This window comes from Ovis aries, chromosome 17 (genome assembly GCF_016772045.2).
Source record: "Ovis aries strain OAR_USU_Benz2616 breed Rambouillet chromosome 17, ARS-UI_Ramb_v3.0, whole genome shotgun sequence".
In the NCBI taxonomy this organism is placed as follows: domain Eukaryota; kingdom Metazoa; phylum Chordata; class Mammalia; order Artiodactyla; family Bovidae; genus Ovis; species Ovis aries.
The window spans coordinates 48753196-48774567 of NC_056070.1; the positions used below are offsets into that span (position 1 = coordinate 48753196).

The 21372-nt window shown below is 44.3% G+C and overlaps 1 protein-coding gene across 1 annotated transcript in view; it reads right to left on the reverse strand.

Annotated features, from left to right (window-relative positions):
- TMEM132C (transmembrane protein 132C) overlaps nt 1-21372 on the reverse strand; it is a 447599-nt gene that overhangs the window by 281824 nt on the left and 144403 nt on the right. The window contains exon 2 of the mRNA XM_042234506.2: nt 9702-10590. Coding sequence (XP_042090440.1) covers nt 9702-10590 — 889 coding nt within the window. The remainder of the gene's footprint in view (nt 1-9701; nt 10591-21372) is intronic.

A 21372-nucleotide genomic window follows, 5' to 3' on the forward strand; every position in this document is an offset into this window, starting at 1 on the left:
TAATTCTAGAATATTTTCACCCCTCCAAAAAGAAACCTCCCATCCTAGAGCAATCACTCACCACTCATCATCTGTTTCACTGGATTCTGGCAACCACCACTGTACTCTCTGTCGCTATGGCCTTGGGTATTCTAGATAGTTCCTATACAAAGAACTGTGCCATATGTGGTCCTTTGGGTCTGGCTTCCTCCACTCAGCCTCTTATTTTCAAAGTTCATCCGCAATGGTAGTCTTTATCAATACTTCGTTTCTTTCTATGGCCGTATTCTATTACATTGCAGGAATATATTAGAATTCACTTACTCATTCGTCTGTTGCTGGATGTTTGGTTTGTTTCCGTGTTTTGGCTGTTGTGAATAATGCTGCTGTAAGCATGTATTTTGGGCATATTTTGTGCCAGAGGAAATTTAAGTAGACTCAGTTGTGAAGCTCCCTGATGGGCTTCAGTCTTTTAGGAGAGAGATGCCCCCTGAATCCCACCATCCACGCACCAGGGGTATCCTGAGACTCTGCCCTCTTCTGGGTGGCTGAGAAACAAGGTTTGTCTCTACAAGATGAACCAAGAGCTTTCCTGGTGGCTCAGTGGTAAAGACTCTGCCTGCCAATGCAGGAGACACAGGTTTGATCCCTGATCCAAGAGGATTTCACATGCTGTGAAGCAACTAAGCCTGTGTGCCACAACTATCAAGACTGTGCTCTGGAGCCCAGGACCCGCAGCTACTGAAGTCCACACATCCTCGAGGCCATACTCAGCGTCAAGAGAAGCCACCACGGTGAAAAGCCCACGCACCACACCTAGAGAGCAGCCCTCACTACTAGAGAAAGCCCACACCGCAATGAGGATCCAACACAACGAGATATATGGAAATAAAACTTTCTTTAATTTAAAAAAAAGATGAACCCCATAAATCCCTTCTAGAGTTGATGAGAGTGAGTTTCTGCAGTCTAACTGCATTCCCTTGTCATACACTGAGATTCCAGAAATGAACTCATCTACAAATCTTATCCTGCTGGAAAAAATACTACTCCCTTAACATTCTTGCATACAGCAAGCTTCTTCCTATAGGACATCTCCTTAAAAGCTTTTTCTCTGCCTTCATGCTTCATTCTTTTTGTTTCTTTATTGGAAAAATGCTAGGAACCTATAGCAGCTCTTAAATGCACATGATGTGTTAATTTGTTTGGGAAGACATTCATAATTAACAAGAATGACTGTCCATATCCCTACCAGTCACACTAGAATGGAAATAATGAATCAATAGGTCTCACGTTCAACATCCAATGAAGGCCTCTTCAGTTCAGTTCAGTTCAGTTCAGTTCAATCACTCAGTCGTGTCCGACTCTTTGTGACCCCATGAACCCCACCACGCCAGGCCTCCCTGTCCATTACCAACTTCTGGAGTTCACTCAAACTCACGTCCATCGAGTCGGTGATGCCATCCAGCCATCTCATCCTCTGTCATCCCTTTCTCCTCCTGCCCACAATCCCTCCCAGCATCAGAGTCTTTTCCAATGAGTCAACTCTTCGCACGAGGTGGCCAAAGTCCTGGAGTTTCAGCTTTAACATCATTCCTTCCAAAGAAATCCCAGGGCTGATCTCCTTTAGAATGGACTGGTTGGATCTCCTTGCAGTCCAAGGGACTCTCAAGAGTCTTCTCCAACACCACAGTTCAAAAGCACCAATTCTTCGGCACTCAGCTTTCTTCACAGTCCAACTCTCACATTCATATATGACCACTGGAAAAACCATAGCCTTACCTCTCCCTTATTTTGAGACCTGCCTCTGCAAAGTGAGGCCTATTAAAGACTGGATGCTTGGTATAGACTTGCCTCTCTTATTTGCTTTTTTTATTCTTCTGGGAGGGCTACCTCTTTACTTCATCATGTTTTACTTACACAGGAGACAAATCACCTTCTAGGATTTAGACCCTGAAGTGTCCATGATCAGAGCTGGCAGACAAATCTTACTCAGAAAGGGGAAAAGCAGTCATGTAAACAGCTGTATACTTCTTAGTTCTTGAGAAAAGGAGATAGATACCTTTTTTTTTTTTTTTTTTTTTTTTTGCTTTTGAGGGTAGTGACTTGAGTTGAAGAGGCAGCTATCTTTGAGAGGAAGCTTGGTGGACAGATCACCAGCTGATAGAACTTGGGATAACTACCTGAGATCTACAGAAATCCAGAAACACAAGGAATCCAAGATGGGTGATGCCAAGTATCTTGTTTTCTCTCTTTCTTGGTCACCTCTGAAATAACTGAGGTTGTTTGAATGAACTTTTTGGCCAACATCAATAGTTTGGATGTTTTAATTTATAATTGATTATATTGATCAGATACTTAACTCTTGGTGAGAAAGGAACAGAATGAAGGAACATGTCAGAAGAGAAATCAAGGAGACAGTCTTGGCAGCTTTTGACCAAAGGAACGCCTAGGAATGAGATGTGTGTGCACGCTTTAGTCGTATCTGACTCTTTGTGACCCCATGGACTGTAGCTTGCCAGGCTCTTCTTTCTGTGGGAATGAGATAAACTGTTTATTTTCCCACCCAAATCTGTACACAGACCATCCATACCCTCTGAGCCTCAAAGATGTAGATGAATAGCTGTCTATCAGGGTGATTCTGTCCTCAGGGGATACTTAGCAATGTCTGGAGACAATGTGGTTGTCACAACTGGAGAGGAGGTACCATGCTACTAGGTGGAAGCTAGGGGTACTGTTAAGCATCCGACGGCACCCATGTCAAAGAACGATCTAGCCCCAAAGGCCTATCTTATGGAGGTTGGGAAATCCTGGCATAGACTAAACCAGCCTGTACACTACTCATCTTCTTTTCATTATGAGACACGAGATATGCTCTGTGTAAACTCATGGCAGCAGCATAATGTAATCTTGTAATGAGGAAAGACTCTTTATGACTCTCTTAGCATCCCTAATTCCAATTACAGAGTTGCAGGGTTCTGAATTAGTTACACTTGGAGGAGAACATCTCCCCTGCATTTCTGTGAATTACGGATTTCAATTAAGCAAGCTTATTTTAAATGGGAGAGGACTGCCTTAGCTTCTTTAGGGATCCATTTCAGCTGCTTCCTGAAGAGACCGGAGGTGCCATGGCCTCCTCAAGTCTTCCCTTTAAAGACCTGTGAGGTCAAGTGAGATCTACTTGCTCTAACACTGGCGACCTGAGACAATGTGAACACTGGTTCGAACACAGAGAGTAATTTCACAACCTCAGTCCTAAGATTGAGCTTTGAGTGAGGAGTGCGGTCCTCAGCATTGGGGCTGTCATTAGCACTCAGGCAAATAGAGATAGCAATGGGAATCTTCAGGGATGATAACTCCAACTGTCAATGTTTTGAAAACACTCAGAATAGAAAATAATGCTTATGTTTGCTGAAAGGAATCTTGATATTATTTCAAGAAACTTTAGTTAGTAAATCACGAAGGAAAACATCCATGAAAAGGATCGTTCATGATACAAATTTGACATTAGGTATTTGCTTTTGCATTAACTCAATAAATGTTTACTGGTCCTTTACTCTGTGGTAAGCCATACAGTCACCTTCCCCGATGGCTCAGCAAGTAAAGAATCCGCCTGCAATGCAGGAGACATAGAAGACACAGGTTCGATCCCTGGGTTGGGAAGAGCCCCTGGAGGAAGGCATGGCAACCCACTCCAGTATGCTTGTCTGGAGAATCCCAGGGACAGAGGAGCCTGGCAGGCTACAGTCTAAAAGGTCTCAAAGGGTCAGACACGGCTGAGCGACTAAACACGCACGCGTGCAAGTCATATAGTAACAAGGATTCATTACCATATTTTTAAATGAACAAACAGGCCCAGAGATATTAAAGGGCATTTTCAGGTTCACACAGCTGAACAGCAGCAGAGAGGACTGGCATGTAGTATTATAGCTTTTCTGACTTCCAGCCTCCTGTATTTTTTTTCTTAACACATGTATTTTACAAATATCTATGTAGTCAAATTCTCTTTTGTGAAATCTAATTGTAACTTGGACTAAACAGTGTCTCTCTAAGCTAAGGCAGTAAAAACTTACTATGGTGTTAATCCTGAGGAACAAACAGGTATCAGAGTGTGTTATGTTGTTACAGTGAGCTGTCATGTATTCCCCAGGAATGTCCGAAGTGATCAGAGCTGCCAGGTAACTTACTGAGATGCTCAGATTCCACGCCTTCATCCCTCCTCTCCCAGGAACGGGTTCAGCTCCATGTTTGAGAGCAGAATCACCCTCAACCGAGAACTCATCTGAGTTTGTTGCATTCATGATTGTATCTCCTCGTGAAAAGTTTGTGTCCAGTGGCAAAACATTTAAGCTAGCCAACTCCTAGGTCAGAATCATTGCTAGTTTTCATTTTTGCTCTTCTAATTCAGCTGCCTACTGCACGCAGATCTCCCTTCCCCTGACTCCTTCACTGTCGATAGCTATGGTCATCTTTGGGCTTCCTAGGTGGCACAGTGGTAAAGAATCCACCTGCCAATGCTGGAGACGCAAGAGACATGGCTTCTATCTCTAGGTCAGGAAGATCCCTTGGAGAAGGAAGTAGCAAACCATTCCAGTATTCTTGCCTGGAAAATTCCATGGACAAAGGAGCCTGGCAGGCTACAGTCCATGAAGCTGCAAAAAGTCAGACATGACTGAGTGACTGAGCATGTACACGCCATATGCAAGAGACACGGGGCCTAAACCCATGGAACTGACTTGCTTACAAGTATTTGTAAAACATACATGTAGGTATTCTTCCTTTATGTTGGTCATTATTTTATTTTTTATTTTTCAAAAAAGCTTTGTAAAATAATGTTATATCCACAGGAAACAAAGTTTCAACCTCCACACCTTGACTTTTGAGTCTCAGGAACCTGTCTGATTATAAAGTGGGGGTTGCCTTTGAATTAGATGCATGAAGTAGCTAACGAAATGCAGGCTGCTTCCTCAAGCCTGTGGAAGAGAGTGTTGTTTGTGAAAACCGTCTTGTAAAGGAGGCTTAGGTCAAGTTTCCATGTCTGTTATTGATCCTATAAAAATTCCCAAGAAGTCCAGGCTAAGTCCAAGCATCACAGCCTTGTCAGCAAAGCCATCTTCCACGGAGATGATGGAGAACATTTTTGGATTCCATGGTCAAGAGGGGTCTTTCAAATCCCAGTCCCTTTGTAAGTTTCCCGTGAATTTCTCAGCTGGGTTCCAGTGATGGGCCAGATGGATTTCTCCTGTGAGTGAACCAGTGACTACTGTTGACAGCAGCTGGATAAATAAATGAGCATTTCCATGCGCTGCTACTTTCGAGAGGAAGAAAGTGGTGGTCCCTAAATTTCAGTGAGCCTCACACAAACTTAATTACTTTGCCACATACATCTTTTTGTGTTTCTGAATACTTCTTTCCTTAGAAGAATTAATTAAATTAAAATTAAAATATGGGCTTCCCCAATGGCTCAAAGTAAAATTCTTTACCCAAAGGTAAAGAATCCACTGGCAATGCAAGAGATGCAGGAGACAGTTTTGAACCCTGGGTCAGGAAGATCCCCTAGAGAAGGAAATGGCAACCCACTCCAGTATTCTTGCCTGGAGAATCCCACGGACAGAGGAGCCTGGAGGGCTACAGTCCATATAGCTTTAAAGAGTCAGACATGGCTGAGCAACCGAGCATGTATAAGCCATGTGCCAAGAGACAAGGGGCCTAAACCCACTGAACTGACCTGCTTGGAGGGTCCATGGAGTCGCAAAGAGTCAGACATGACTGAAGCAACTGAGCACATACAAATTTAAATACAATGAAATATGTTATCTGGAAAGGGAATGCTAGCTTTCCTTACAGCCTTCCCATTCTAATCATTGCAGCTGCATTTTTCACTTCCAATGTCTTGGAGTCACCCTTTACTCCATGTTTCTCCCACTTTTCTCTCCCCAGGACTCGAATCCATGGTTGGAAAGACCAGGAAGGCAGAAATGGGGTTGCTACCCTTCCTGGCATCAACCAATATTCCACCCAGAACCCTGTCATTCTCATCCTCTGTGCCCCCAAAGCTCTTGTTATTATAAAACCTTTTTTTTTTTTCTCTTTAAAAAAATCCTAGTAAAATGAGAATCAATACAGCTTTCAGAACAGACCTGGTAGCTGTTGTTTTATGCAAAGCATGATGTCCTTTTACTGCCAAAATAGAATTCAATGCTTACTGAAGTTTTGATAGATGTTTAAAAACAACCCTGATAGTAATAGCCAACACTTGTAGAAGCACTTTTACATGTCAGGTACTGTTTTAAGCACCTTACAACTAAGTATGAGCCACTGAATCCTCCCATCCCTATGGCAATAGGTCCCAACATCACATCTGAATGAGGAAACTAAGGCACATGGAGATGAGATGGCAAGCCAGGGAAGTGGACCAGAATCGAGACCAGTTGGTTGCAGGACCTGATTTCTCCAACATCACCCTCATCTTTGTGAAGGAAAACAAAGACAACAACTCCTCCTCTCCAGTGAACCAGGTCTGACTGCCCCGCCTGCCGTGGAAAGCTCTGCATCTTAGTTGCGGGGACACAGTTGTTCACACATACTCACCCCTAGAGCTTGCTTTTTGAAAGAGGGAAGTTAGGGATAAGTACAGATGGGAAGGGGGCTTCCCTGATAGCTCAGTTGGTAAAGAATCCACCTGAAATGCAGGAGACCCAGGTTCTTATGACTCTGGAATTTTAAAAACTTGTTAGCAGTACTATTGATTCCCTGTCTTCTGTAGCTCCTTTCCAATGCCCGGGCTGGATATATTTATTTTATAACAGAATGACATGAAACGAAGGTGCTAAGAGACTCAGTGGAAATAAAACTCAGAACTTCTAGATCAGTATCTTTCTCCATCCAAGGCAGGAGGAAGCGAACCTGGATCCTTTTATCGAAATGCCTCCTCTCCTGCAGTTATAAGATTGGCACTTTCATTTAGACATCTAGTTTATTTTCCCTTACCCCAGAGACAGCAGGCACCAGGTTGACCACCCCTCAGTACAAATGAGATTGAGAATTCCCCAGAGGGTACATTTTGTACTTTGTAGAAGATGTAGGATTACATACATCATGGAAAGAGATTCTGTAAAACACTTGTTCATATCCCAAACCACTGGTAAAGAAGGATCTGGTAAAACCAGTCCACTTAAAAATTGAAAGAAAAAAAATTATAAGGATGATCATTAGACACTTCAGAAGAAAATTATCCAAATCCAAAGGACTAAGAAATGCCTCGAGAAACTTATCAAAACCTTTGAATGCCTTTGGTAAAAACAAACAAACCCTTTAAAAAGGACCATTCTTATCTTCAGACAACCAAATCTAAACCAAAGTGAAATATGCTAGAAGATGTCATCAATCTATTTTGTGAATATTTTCCCAAGCAACTCAAGCCACAGGGGATTAATTTTTTATTCTAAAAAGAACTAAAGCATTGCTGCAATTATAACCTAAGTCATTCTTAATGATAATCATTAAAAAAAAGTCTGATTTTGGCTATCTTTATCTTTTAAACAAATCTCAAGTAAATATTTTTTCATTATTCTGAAATTCTGGGCCACATTTTAAGAGGATTTGCATTAAGTGGCTTCCCCCCACCCCCAGTATTAATTATCCTCACATAACAGGTTGCCCTGATCTAAACCCCAGAATCATTATCCAGAGTGACAGAGCAGGCCCATTACATCTTCCGTGTGATGTGCTGAACCAGCAGAGGTCATGGAAGGTGGGTTATTCTGTGGTTGTTTTAATTTGTTTTTTTTTTTTCTTATTATTATGAGATGAAATACCTCTGATAAAGAACTTTCTATTGAGGGATGTCCCTTGTTGCCTAGTGGTTAGGATTATGGGCTTTCACTGTAGTGGCCTGGGTTCAATCACTATTCAAGGAACTGAGACCCTGTAAGTCATGAAGAGTGGCCAAAAAACAAATAAGTTAAATAGTGTTTGTCACAAACTGGGGTTTCCTCAGTTCCTAACTGGCAAGATTTAACCCTGCTGCTACTGCTGCTAAATCGCTTCAGTTGTGTCCGACTCTGTGCGACCCCATAGACAGCAGCCCACCAGGCTCTGCCGTCCCTGGATTCTCCAGGCAAGAACACTGGAGTGGGTTGCCATTTCCTTCTCCAGTGCATGAAAGTGAAAAGTGAAAGGGAAGTCACTCAGTCGTGTCCGACTCTTAGTGACCCCATGGACTGCAGCCTACCACGCTCCTCTGTCTGTGGGATTTTCCAGGCAAGAGTACTGGAGTGGGGTGCCATTGCCTTCTCCGAGATTTAACCCTACCAAATAAAAAAAGATATCATTCTTGGCTTTTTTTCTTTTTCACGCTTACACTCAAAGTGAGATGGCAGATGGTGAGATATGTCTATATCTTTCCTTGAGCCCACTGAACATACACTTTGTCATTTAACCAAGTATCTGCATGTCTATAAAAAATTTTAAAGCTTAAAAAAAAGTCACATTGTGGTGACCTAAATGGGAAGGAAATCCAAAAAAGAGGGGCTATATGTACATATTTGGGCTTCCTAGGTGGCACCAGTGGTAAAGAACCCACCTACCCAATGCCGAAGACAAAAGAGATGTGGGTTTGATCCCAGGAAGATGCCCTGGAGGAGGACATGGCAATCTAGCCTAGTATTCTTGCTGGAGAATCCCGTGGACAGAGGAGCCTGGTGTTCTATAGGGTCCATAGGGTCGCACAGAGTCAGACACAACTGGCATGCACACATGTATACCTATAGCCGATTCATTGAGCTGTACAGAAGAAACCAACACAACACTGTAAAGCAACTATACGCCAATAGAAATTAATTTAAAAATTTTATAAATATAAAGTGAAAGTGAAAGTCACTCAGTCGTGTCCACCTCTTTGCAATCCATGGACTATAGAGTCCATGGAATTCTCCAGGCCAGAATACTGGAGTGGGTAGCTGTTCCCTTCTCCAGGGGATCTTTCCAACCCAAAGAATGAACCCAAGTGTCCCACATTGCAGGCGGATTCTTTACATCTGGGCCAATCAAACCAAAACCTAAGCTGTAAATGTCTCAAGGTTACAGAATTGAAACCTAAGGAGGTGTGTGTGTGTGTGTGTGTGTGTGTGTGTGTGTGTGTGTGTGTATGCTTAGTTGCTCAGCATGTCCAATTCTTTGTGCCCCATGGACTGTAGCCTGGCAGCCTCTTCTGTCCGGGAGATTCTCCAAGCAAGAATACTGGAATGGGTTACCATGCTCTCCTCCAGGGGATCTTCCCAACCTAGGAATGGAACTGGGGTCTCCTGCATTGCAGATGGATTCTTTACCAACTGAGCTTTCAGGGAAGCCCATAAATACAAAGTAACCGTATTTTGATCACCCTTTTGGCCATGGAACATTTTAATACTTCATAAATCTGTTTATGCCTCCTCCCCCCAAAAAAATAATATCCCTCTTCAAGTTCAGTGGTAATTCAAGGTCAAAAGAGAGTGATTAATTTAGTCTTGTTCCTTTGGGGGGCAATTTTGGCCCATTTTCTCCAACCTCCTAATATATACATTGCAGCTGCTGAAGACATGTGGTCAGGTGCAGAAACTGGCTTCCAGTGTGAAGCAGGAGGGGCCCTGAAGGTGATGAAAATGGTATCTCCTGGTATATACACCCCAACTTCCCATCCAGTGTCACCCCAGGCGCGCCTAAGCCTGTCTCAAGTGCAGACCTACCTCAAGATGAAGAAGTCCACGGTGGAATTGCTGGCCACGGTGACATAGGCAGTGACCACATCTCCCTGCTTGACAGGCCTGGAGGGCAGCCAGATGGCCACGTTGCCGTCTAGACGCAGCTCGCTGAGCTGGGCGCTGTCCTGAGCGCGGTAGAGGCCCACGGCGCCGATTCTCTGCAGGTGGGACGTGCTCTCCTGCAGTCCATCCTTGCCGGGGCGGATGGCATTGCCCTTGCGGACGTCACTCCCAGAACAGTCTCCACGCTCGTCCCCGGGCTGCACGGCGTAGTAGAGCTCTACAGGGCTGCCCTCAGGAGGCTCCGGCGCCTTCTTCCTCCCGGCCACCACGGTGAGGGTGCCGAACCAGCTGGCTGGGAGCTCCAGCTGTGCCACGCACAGCCCCAGGGCCCCGCGAAGCCGGCAGCTGCCCCGCACCTCCCGGGTCTCCCGGAAGGCAAACACCCGCAGGCAGGGCAGGCTCTGCCCGGGGCCGGTGTCGTCCCAGTCCCGGCCCACCAAGTGGAAGAGCACCTGCACGCGGGGCCGGCTCAGGTAGATCTTGTCCCGCAGGATGTGCGCCTTCAGCTTCCAGTTGAAACTCACTTTGTCGGTGGGACCTAAAAAGTTGGAAGCTGACATCAAATCCAGGGGCACGACCTTTTCCACCGAGAAAGGCCCATAGCTGGCATTTAAGATTGGCAGCTGTCTGGCTTTGTAGGGGAAGAAGGACTCGACCCGGGACTGCAGGCTGGAGTTGCGTGTCAAGTCCTGGTTGGTTTCCTTCAGGAAGAAGGACGTCTCGGCTCTGAGCACCTGGTAGGTCACAGGCAGATAAGGGGGCAGCGAGGAAAATCGCTGGATGTTGTCTGTGAGCCCACGGCCCTCGATCACTGCAGAGGGGAAAGAAAGAAAAGAAAAAGACAAAGATGCGGTGATTTCTGGGCTCCTTAGAGGTCATTTGGCAACCCGAGGAAGTTGACAAGTGATTTAGAAATGAGGGGTTAACACTGCAGCGCATGCTTGTTCAGTCGCTTCAGGCATGCCGGATTCTTTCCAACCATGTGGACTGTAGCCCACCAGGCAAGAATGCTGGAGTGGCTTGCTATGTCTTCCTCCAGGGGATCTTCCTGACCCAGGGATCCCACCCGCCTCTCTTGCATTGTCTCTTGCAGTGTAGGTGAATTCTTTACCGCTGAGCCACGGGGGAAGCCCAAACATTTTGCAGTCCACTTGTCTAGAATCTTCAGGTTCCTTTGGGGATCAGCCAGTAAATGATCACATGCTCCAAAATTGTGAATTGGCCGAATTGTCTTTCAACCAATTCAATCGGTTGAAATATATGAAAGGGAAATTTGGGGGACCTCCCTGATGGTCCAATGATTAAGACTCCATGCTTCCACTGAGGGGGGCACAACTTTGATCCCTGGTTAGAGGACCAAGATCCCACATGCTGCATGGCGAAGCCAAATAAAATAAAATACATACGATAAAATAAAATTCACAGTTCCACTCTTTTAAAAAAGGAGATTTTTGTACATTGTTGAACAATGTACAATTGTATAATTTTTGTACAATTGTTGAACGGTGGCAAATACATGGAATCTGATCTGACAGAAAGCTAGCGAGTTACTTATGAGTGTAAAGTGGGAAATATTTGTGAATAACTTGCATGAGTTTCAAATATATTTAATGACACTGGTACCTGAAGAGAAAAATAGACCAATGGAATAGAGTAGTTCATAAATAAGCTCCTGTACATCTAAAGTTTAGTATATGATAAAAGTAGAACCAAAAATCATGAGGCAAAGACAGATTTTTTAGTAAATGGTGCTTGGACATTTGGCCAGCCATTTGGCAGAAAGATAACATTAGGTCTGTACCTCACACCAAACACAAGAATACACTTCAAATGGATGAGTGATCCAGATTAAGAAAATGACATTATTATTTATATAGAATGAAAAAGTGGGTGATTTCTTGTATAACCTGGGTCTAGGGAGAGATTTCTAATTATGATTCAAACTCTGAATGAAATTTAGCCATCCCTGTATAAAAATGAATGATAACTATCCCTATATAAAAATTGAGAAAACCGTTCACAAAGCCACATGTATCATAAACAACGTCAAAAGAAAAAACAGCAAACTGGGAGGCATTGCAGACTATTCACTTAAGGTGCTCAGCTCAGCTGGCAGGTAGGTTCCATTCTGCCCACAGTATTTTAAAAGATGGTTGTGAATGGGAATCATTTTTTAAAACTGGAGAGTGAAAACTACTGAGAACCTAATGTAGAGCACAGGGACCTCTGTTTAGTGCTCCGTGGTTATGTAAATGGGAAGAGAATCTAAGAAAGAGGATTGTTGTTGTTCAGTTGCCCAGTTGTGTCCGACTATTTGTGACCCCATGGACTGCAGCACACCAGGCCTCCCTGTCTCTTACTGTCTTCCAAAGTATGCCCAAGTTCATGTCCATTGCATTGGTAATTCCATCCAGTCATCTCACTCTCTGACATCCTCTTCTCTTTCTACCCTCATTCTTTCCCAGCATCAAGGACTTTTCCAATGAGTCGGTTGTTTGCATCAGATCACAAAAATACTGGAGCTTCAGCTTCTACATCAATCATTCCAAGAAGTATTCCCTAAATATTGAGTGGTTTGATCTCCTTGATGTCCAAGGGACTTTCAGGCGTCTTCTCCAGCACCATAGTTTGAAGGCATCAATTTTTTAGCATTCTGCCTTCTTTTATAATCCAGCTCTCACAACTGTACATGACCACTGGTAAGACCACAGCCTTGACTATATGGACTTCTGTTGGCAGAATAATGTCTCTGCTTTTCAATATACTGTCTAGGTTTGTCATAGGGAGGACATATATATATATATATATATATATATACACACACACACACACACACACATATGGCTGTTTGGCTTTGTTGTACAGCAGAAATTGACATAGTAGTGTAAAGCAACTATACAATTTAAAATTTATTATTTTATCCAATAAAAAAGATATGGTACATATATAAAATGGACTACTACTCAACTGCAAAAAATGAAATAATGTCATTTGCAGCAACATACATGCAACTAGAGACGATCATAATAAGTGAAGCAATTCAGAAAGAGAAAGACAAATACCATATGATAGCACTCATTTGTGAAATCTAAAATGAATCTATCTATGGAACAGAAGGGTTTCCCTGGTCGCTCAGCTGGAAATGAATCTGCCAGCCATGAAGGAGACCCCAGCCCGACTCCTGGGTCAGGAAGATCCCCTGGAGAAGGGTAGGCTACTCACTCCAGTATTCATGGGCTTCCCTGGTGGCTCAGATGGTAAAGAATCTGCCTGCAATGCAGGAGACCTGGGTTCGATCCCTGGCTTGGGAAGATCCCCGGGACGAAGGCATGGCAAGCTACCCCAGTATTCTTGCCTGGAGAATCCCCATGGACAGAGGAGCCTGGCAGTGTACAGTCCATGGGGTTGCAAAGAGTCGGACGTGACTGAGTGATGAAGCACACACATGAAACAGAAATAGAGTCACAGACACAGAGAACAGACTTGTGTTTGCCAAGGTGGGGAGAGGGACAGGATGGAGTGGGAGTGTGGGGTTGGTAGATGCAAAATAGTACATTTAGAATGGATAAACAAGGTCCTACTGTATAGCCCAGGGAACTATATTTGATATCCTGTGATTAACCATAATGGAAAAGACTATGAAAAAAAGAATGTATTAAAAATATGCGTATAAAAAACTGAGGAGTATCTGGGTTTTTAGCTTCGCACACATGGGAGGAAGTGGCAGGATGCAGGCTGTCTGCCCATCTGGCAACAGTAAGAGAAGATACACAGCAGATTGCCTTGCTCAGTGACATTTCCTGCTGGACCCTTAGGTGCATTTGAGTTTGAACAAGCAGACTTAGAATCTTCAGCTGGGTAAGTCAACGTACACTGGAGGCTGAAGGTTCAACACTGGGCCGGGAAAGAGCAACACATCATCCCTGTCTTCCTGTCTTTCTTTGTTCATTGCCTCCATCATTAGCAGTATAACCAGCCACCTCCTTGTTGATTGAAGATTGTCCTCTAAAACTTCCCCTTAGGTTTATACTTACACTGTTGGGGCTTCACTGAGGACTCACTATTGACCTGGGGCATAAGAGGTTACAGTTCCCCAAATGCTAACTTTGAAAAGACCAAGAAAGCCTCTGCCTGACTCTTATCTTTCAAAACCAGACCAGAAAATCCACATAAGCCCCCATTCATATATTGAAAGAGAAGACAGGTGTTCCTCTATCTCCACTGATGCTCCAACCTCCCCTTCTGCCCCTACTTCAAACTGCAGCCAGCACAGCCCATCCGGCCTATGGGGCTACCCCATGACTCTCTCTTCTGGAAGTTCCCCTAATCCTTTTCCCAGCGGGGACATTGGCTAGCAGATCAAAGCTGCCTTTGGTACTGCAGCCAAAAGGACTTGAGTTGTCAAGATGGCTTTTCAAAGAAATAGCTTCCTTCCCTGTTCTTTGCCCAGAGGCATTGATCTCAGGTCACCAGCAACATGGGTACTTTGTCCCTCTCTCTTTAGGGATGTTTTGCTGCTCCCACTTTAACCCACTCATTTTGGGGCCACGTTAAAACACTCTCAAAAGTCCCTGTACAACCTTCCAGAAATGGTTCTGACTATACGTCTTTAAATAAAATCATTGACTTGAAGCAACTTGTAGAACTGTGTCAAAACCAAGAGACTAATTGCTACATCTGATGCTTTTATTCTGATATATTCATCCTTCTCCAAAAAAGCTTTTAAATCACGAAGCACAGAGATTTAGAGAGTCATTTGTTTGGAAAAGATGGTGGGCCAAGGACTCTCTGAAGCAATGGAGCAAGGATTCTAAGGTCCATCTGTGTAGGATGTATTCCACAACAGGGAAGCTTGTCAACAAGCTTGCTCACCATTTTCCACTCTCTTGCACATAAAAATTTCTTTTCTCTCCTTTTCTGTCTTTTTATCTTTAAAAACATCCTTAAAAATGAACTTTCACTTTTAAGCAAATACTGAGTTTATTTTTGAGAAAATAAAGCTGGAGTGGGCTTGTTGTCTTGTTGTCTCCTCTCTTAGGGTTCTTCCACTATTTAAGTCTCTGTTTATCCTTCACATGGATCAAAAAGTGCCTGGCTCATATCTTCCTGCTAAACCTAGATCTGAAGTTTTCCTGCTCATGAGAGATTTAACTTGAGCCAAAAAGAGACATTTTAAAGACAGGAGTAGGGGTCTAGCATAGTGGTTAAAGATGAAGTTTGGCTATGGAGATCTAGAGTTGATCTAGTCAACAGTGATCTTAGGCAAGTTTGTACCTTCTTGGATAGTTTTAGTTTCCATAGATTGATGGATGGATGGATGGATCAATGGTTCCATGAATGTTTGGGTGGATGGATGGATCAGTGGTTGGATGGTGGGTTGATGGCTGGATAAATCTTTAGATGGATGGAGAGGTCAATTGATAGATGGATGTTTGGATGGATGAATGGATCAATGGTTGGATGGATACGAAGATGGATGGAAGGATGGGTACACAGGTAGATACACAGGTGGATAGAGTCATTGTATTGAATCCAATAATACCTGTAGTAGAACAATTACTAAATAGCCCCCATTCTCTTCTTATATCTATACCTTTTGTGTGTGACTTTGCAATTTTCCCTTCAAAATTAGAAGTCTATTGCCCCACTCCTTGAATTTAGTTTGGCCCTGGATTTTCTTTGGCCAGCAGAATATGGCAGAAGTGACAATGTGCTTATTCCAAAGCTAGGTCTCAGGACGCATTGCACATTTGCACTAACTCTCCTTTGGACTCCTGCCAGCACCCAAAAGAACAAGCCTAGGCTAGACTACTGTAGGATAAGGGACCATGTGGAGGAGAGGAGAGTTAACTCCATGGAGGCCATCCTAGATCAGCCAATCCACAGCCGGCAGCCACCGCCAAACAAGAGAGACAGACAAGCCAAAATTAGCCCAAGTCCAGCCAAGATCAGTCACTCCAAAACTTATATGAAATGACAAGTGAACTAAGTCTCTTAATATGGGGTGGTTTTTAAATGTAGCAACACCCAATGGGGTAGATAACAAATATCAAGAGGTTATCAAGTGAAAGAATCTAAAAAGATACAGTGACACCAATGTGAACTTTCTCCTAGATGGAATTAGAATAATTCAAACAGAATTGAAAAGGGACTCACTTTCTCATTGGTGAGACTCAGGTATTTCCCCCATCTTGTAGATGTACCTCCAACAGCCAACCTTGTAGACACTCATGAGAATGGCCTCCCTAGAGTTGTCCAAAGTCCACCTGCACCCTCAGGTGCTGTGACAGCGTGTGCCTTTCTCAAGCTCATCCTACATTTTGGGGAGCCCTGATCTAGAGGATTAAGGAAGCAGAGGTGATTACCAGACTTTGTGGCATTTCTCTCCTGACACTCTATCTGCTGATTGAAAACTATCTCCTGATTGCCATGACCTAGTGAAGCACAGACAGATATCCACCCTCTAAATCTGGCTCATCTGCTCACAGCAGCGTCTCCCAGAAAGACAGGATTATTGAGTCATTTTTACTGATCTGAAACAATACCCCTGGAAAAGTCCGATGCTGGTTTCCTAAGGACGTGGAGCGGGGAAGAGGAGAGAGGCTGACAGCTGCACCTTTACATCTGGCCTCCTAGCTGACAGCACGTTCATTTGCTGTCGCCCTGCCTGTTTATCCATTTTCTTTATCTGTGCTTGCCTGTCAGTGTTGGGGATATTGTGTCCTCCATCAGCTGTTCATCAGAGAACTCTCCTGCGAAGCCACTGCCGGAAATTGAGTTTTTGAGATTCTGAGATAGTGAACGCAGGAGATGTCCATGTCACTTAGCACCCAGACAGAACACCCCCAGGGGAAATGGCCCTTCAGCCAACACAATGTGCCACCTTCATTGTGATGCTCGCTTTGGGATGTGTTAACCGAGATGGATTCTGTAGTGTTGATTCTCTCTGAGCTGTGACATGAAGGATGGATTGGATCTTGGGAGGGTGAGTGGAATAGCGAAAGGATTCCAGGAGGTGCAGGGGGCGGCATGAGGAAAGGGTCCTGGGTGTGTGAGGAGGGGGAAGTTGGTCTAGGAAGGCAGGTTGGGGCCTGATATATCTCTAAATGTGGTAAGTGATGGATGCTCATAAGGTAGTTTTTGTTTGTTCAGTTACTAAGATGAGTCCGACTTTTTGCAACCCCATGGACCTTAGCCCACCAGACTCCTATCCTCCACTACCTCCTGGAATTTGCTCAAACTCATGTCCATTGAGTCAGTGATGCTGTCTAACCATCTTATCCTCTGCCACCCCCTTCTCCCTTTGTCTTTAATCTTCCCCAGCAACAGGGTCTTCTCCAAAGAGTCAGCTCTTCCAATCAGGTGGCCAAAATATTGGAGATTCAGCTTCAGCAACAGTCCAGTGAATACTCAGTCCAGTTATTTCCTTTAGGACTGACTGGATTCATTGCCTTGCAGTCCAAGAGACTCTCAAGAATTTTATCCACAATTCAAAAGTATCAATTCTTCAGTGCTCAGCCTTTTTTTGGTCCAACCTTTCACATCTGTGATGTGGGCTCCAAGATCACTGCAGATGGTGACTGCAGACATGAAATTTAAAGATGCTTGCTCTTTGGAAGAAAAGCTATGATCAACCTAGACAGCATAGTAAAAAGCAGAGACATTACTTTGCTGACAAAGGTCCATCTAGTCAAAGCTATGGTTTTTCCAGTAACCATGTATGGATGTGAGAGTTGGACTATAAAGAAAGCTGAGCGCCAAAGAATTGATGCTTTTGAACTATGGTGTTGAGAAGACTCTTGACAGTCCCTTGGACAGCAGGGAGATCCAACCGGTCCATCCTAAAGGAAATCTGTCCTGAATATTCATTGGAAGGACTGATGTTGAAGCTGAAACTCCAATACTTTGGCCACCTGATGTGAAGAATTGACTCCCTGGAAAAGACCCTGATGCTGGAAAAGATTGAGGACAGGAGGAGAACAGAGGAAGAGATGGTTGGATGGCATCACAGACTTGATGGACATGAGTTTGAGCAAGCTCCAGGAATTGGTGATGGACAGGGAAGCCTGGTGTGCTGCAGTGCATGGGGTCACAAACAGTCGGTCATGACTGAGCGACTGAACTGAACTGAACTTCACATCTGTACATGACTACTGGAAAAACCATAGCTTTGACTAGATGGACCTTTGTTGGCAAAATGTTCTCTTGCTTTTTAATACACTGTCTAGGTTTGTCATAGCTTTCCGTCCAAGGAGCAAGCGTCTTTTAATTTCATGGCTGCAGTCACCATCTGCAATGATTTTGAAGCCCAAGAAAATAAAGTCGGTCACTTTATAAAGTACCTTGGTGAAATGTTAGGTCCCACTTTCCTTGTCGATTAAAAAAGATAAAAAGAACCGCTACCCCCTCACCACCCCCCTGCCCACTCCCCTCCGCCCCACCCCTGCTGCTCCAATGAATTACTCAAATCAACAAGTAGTGCTTTTTCCGGACGTGCAAACGTCTTTCCTAAATAGTATCAGAGGTTCTCGACAAAGGGTGACTTTGCAGCCTGGAGACACTTGGCAATGTCTACAGGAGACAGTTTTAATTTTCACAACGAGGCAGGAGGCTGTGCTACTCCCACCTAGTGGGGAGAGACCAGTGATCCGGGGAACATCTTACAAGGCAAGGGACAGCCCCGCTCCTCCCCCGCCACAAAGAATTCTCCAGCCCAAAATGCCAGTAGTGCCACAGATGAGAAACCCTGATCTAACTTGATTCACCACAGGTGTTCAGTGGTTTGGCACAGGTGACAAAGAGACAAGAAGAAGGATTTTAACCAAACCCTCTCCAGCACCAGGAAGAGGAATGCATCCTAGTGGTGAAGAGCATTCCCAAATCAGGACCACATCCCAAAATTAATCCCTGTCCCACATGGGCTTCTTCGTGGTTCAGCGGTAAAGTATCCACCTGCCAATGCAGGAGACACAGGTTCAGTCCCTGGTCCAGGAAGATACCCTGGAGAAGGAAATGGCAACCCAACTCAGGTATTCTTGCCTGGCAAGTCCCATGGACAGAGAAGCCTGGCAGGCTACAGTCCATGGGGTCACAAAGAGTCTGCCACAATGTAGGCACTAAACAACCACAGAAACAATCACCAATGTATTAAATAAAGCTTTGTTTCAAAATCTTCATCTTTATAGTGGGAATCATATCAAAACCAACTCACTTAAGGCAATAAACAAAGTAGCCAGCATGTAGAACACACCTATTAATTGAGGAGAAGTTTCTGTTCCTCTTATATATCATTAGATCATTGGCATTATTTCAATCCTGTTGATATGTTAGGGTAAAAAGGATTTCAGGCTACAGGAACATGAAAAAAACAGGTGATCTCCATAATTTATACAAAAAGAACTCATGTACACCTGTGGTGGATTCATGTCAATGTATGGCAAAACCAATACAGTATTGTAAAGTAAAAAAATAAAATTAAAAAACAAAAAAACTGAGAACAGCCATGCAAGAAGAAATCTGCAATCAAGAGGGGTGGGTTCTTTTCGTAACTTCAATGGCCTATCCCACCCAGACATCTCTAGTTCACCAATATGACATCAGAAACCTGCAAAGCAGAAGCCTGCCTTTCCCCACACGCCTCAAAGAAAACCCTGATTGGATGTTCCTGCCAAGTCACTGCAAGCTTACTTGAAACACAAGCCGGCAGGAGGACTTTGAGAATTTTTCTCTCTCCCCGCCGTTTGCAATTTATTAAAATTCACCAGACACAGAAGGTCTCTCTCTGCTAAATATGGTTCATTGTTACCTTCTTCTTGAAACAAAAGGCACCTTGATAAGTGGATTATTTGATTTCAATGCCTCTTCTGAACCAACCCCTCAATATCCTCTGCTGAAATTACATAGTGTGGTTTGCAATTTCTAAACAGTAAAACTCTCTTTTAAAAGAGCATGTATTTATATTCCCCTTGGAGGCCCTGGGGAGTATCCCCCCGACCCCCGCCTTTTCTCTGGGAGAAGTGGGTAATCACACTCAGGTATTCCTCAATCAGGCTCCTGGAAGTGGAGCAAAGGAGTCATGCCTTTCAAAGAGAAATTCTCTAAACACACAGAATCTTAAACTTTATCAGCATGAGAATAGTGCCTTGGGTAGGCACAGAGGGAAACGTTTGCCAGGCAAAGTTCTAAACCTAAAATGCAACGTTTTGGGGCTTCCCTGGTGGCTCAGTGATAAGAATCCTCCTACCAATGCAGGAGACACCGGTTTGATCCCTGGTCTGGGACGACCCCACGTGTCACAGAGCAGCTAAGCCTGAGCGCCAAAACTATTGAGCATGTGCTCTAGAGCCCGGGGGCTGCAACTACCGAAGCTCATGCACCCTAGACGCTGTGCTCCACAAAAAGAGAAACCACCACAATGGAAGCCCACGCACCACGACTAGAGTAGCCCCTACTCACTGCAACCAGAGAAAAGCCCGGGCAGCATTGATGACCCAGCGCTGCCAGAAACAAATAAGTAAATAAACAGATAAATAAGATTTTAAAAATAAATAAAACGCAATGTTTTAACTCTGCTGCATTTGGCGAATGGTTTGATCTTGACAAATGGCCCGCGAGGCCAATTTCTCCCAGTCCATCCCTGTAACATGGCTCAGACCCCAGGTCCACGAGGGGCTCTGACTGGCTCAACACAGAAGTCCCCCATGAAATGATGTCTGCATTCGATTCCTATTGCTGCTGTAACAAATTACCACAAAGTAGTGTAGAAAAACAACAAAGATTTTTCTTTATAGTTCTGGAGGTCAAAAGTCTACCATGAAGCAGTCAGCAGGGTTGCAATCCTTCTGGAGGTTTCAGGAGACAGTCAGGTTCCTCGTCTTTTCCATCTTCCAGAGGAAGATGCATTTCTTGGCTCCTGGGCCCTTCCTCCCGCTTCAAAACCATCACATGTGTGTGCTCAGTCCAGCGTTTGTGACCCCATGGACTGTAGGCCACCAGGCTCCTCTCTCCATGGGATTCTCTAGGCAAGAATACTGGAGTGGGTTGCCATGCCCTCCTCCAGGGGATCTTCCCAACCCAGGGATCGAACCTGCATTTCTCACATCTCCTGCATTAGCATTTGGGTTCTTTGCCACTAGTGCCAACTGGAAGCCCCCAAAAGTCTACAGCTTCTGTTTACTCTGACCTCCATCTTCCCTCTTACAAGGACTTCTGTGGTTACATCAGCCCATCCAGGTGATCCAGGACTACGGCCACATCTCAAAATGTCCCACTAAAGTCACATCTGCTAAGTCCCTTTGCAAGGGAAAGTCACATATTCATAGGCTGGGATAACAGAGGCAAAGACGTCTTTGCGTGGGGCAGGTGGGGGTGTTATGCTGGTGACCACAGATGGCATTTGGGGTATTCACAGAGGCAGAGTTTGTTATCATAATGACTGGAGAGAGGAAGACAATGACACTTAGAGAATGGGTCTAGCTCCCTTAGATATTCCGCAAGGCCTGACATGGTCCCAGGCAACAAACGATTACCCAGGTCCTGAATGACTTCTGATTGTCCCACTGGACACTCACAAGGTGAGAAACCTATGAGAACT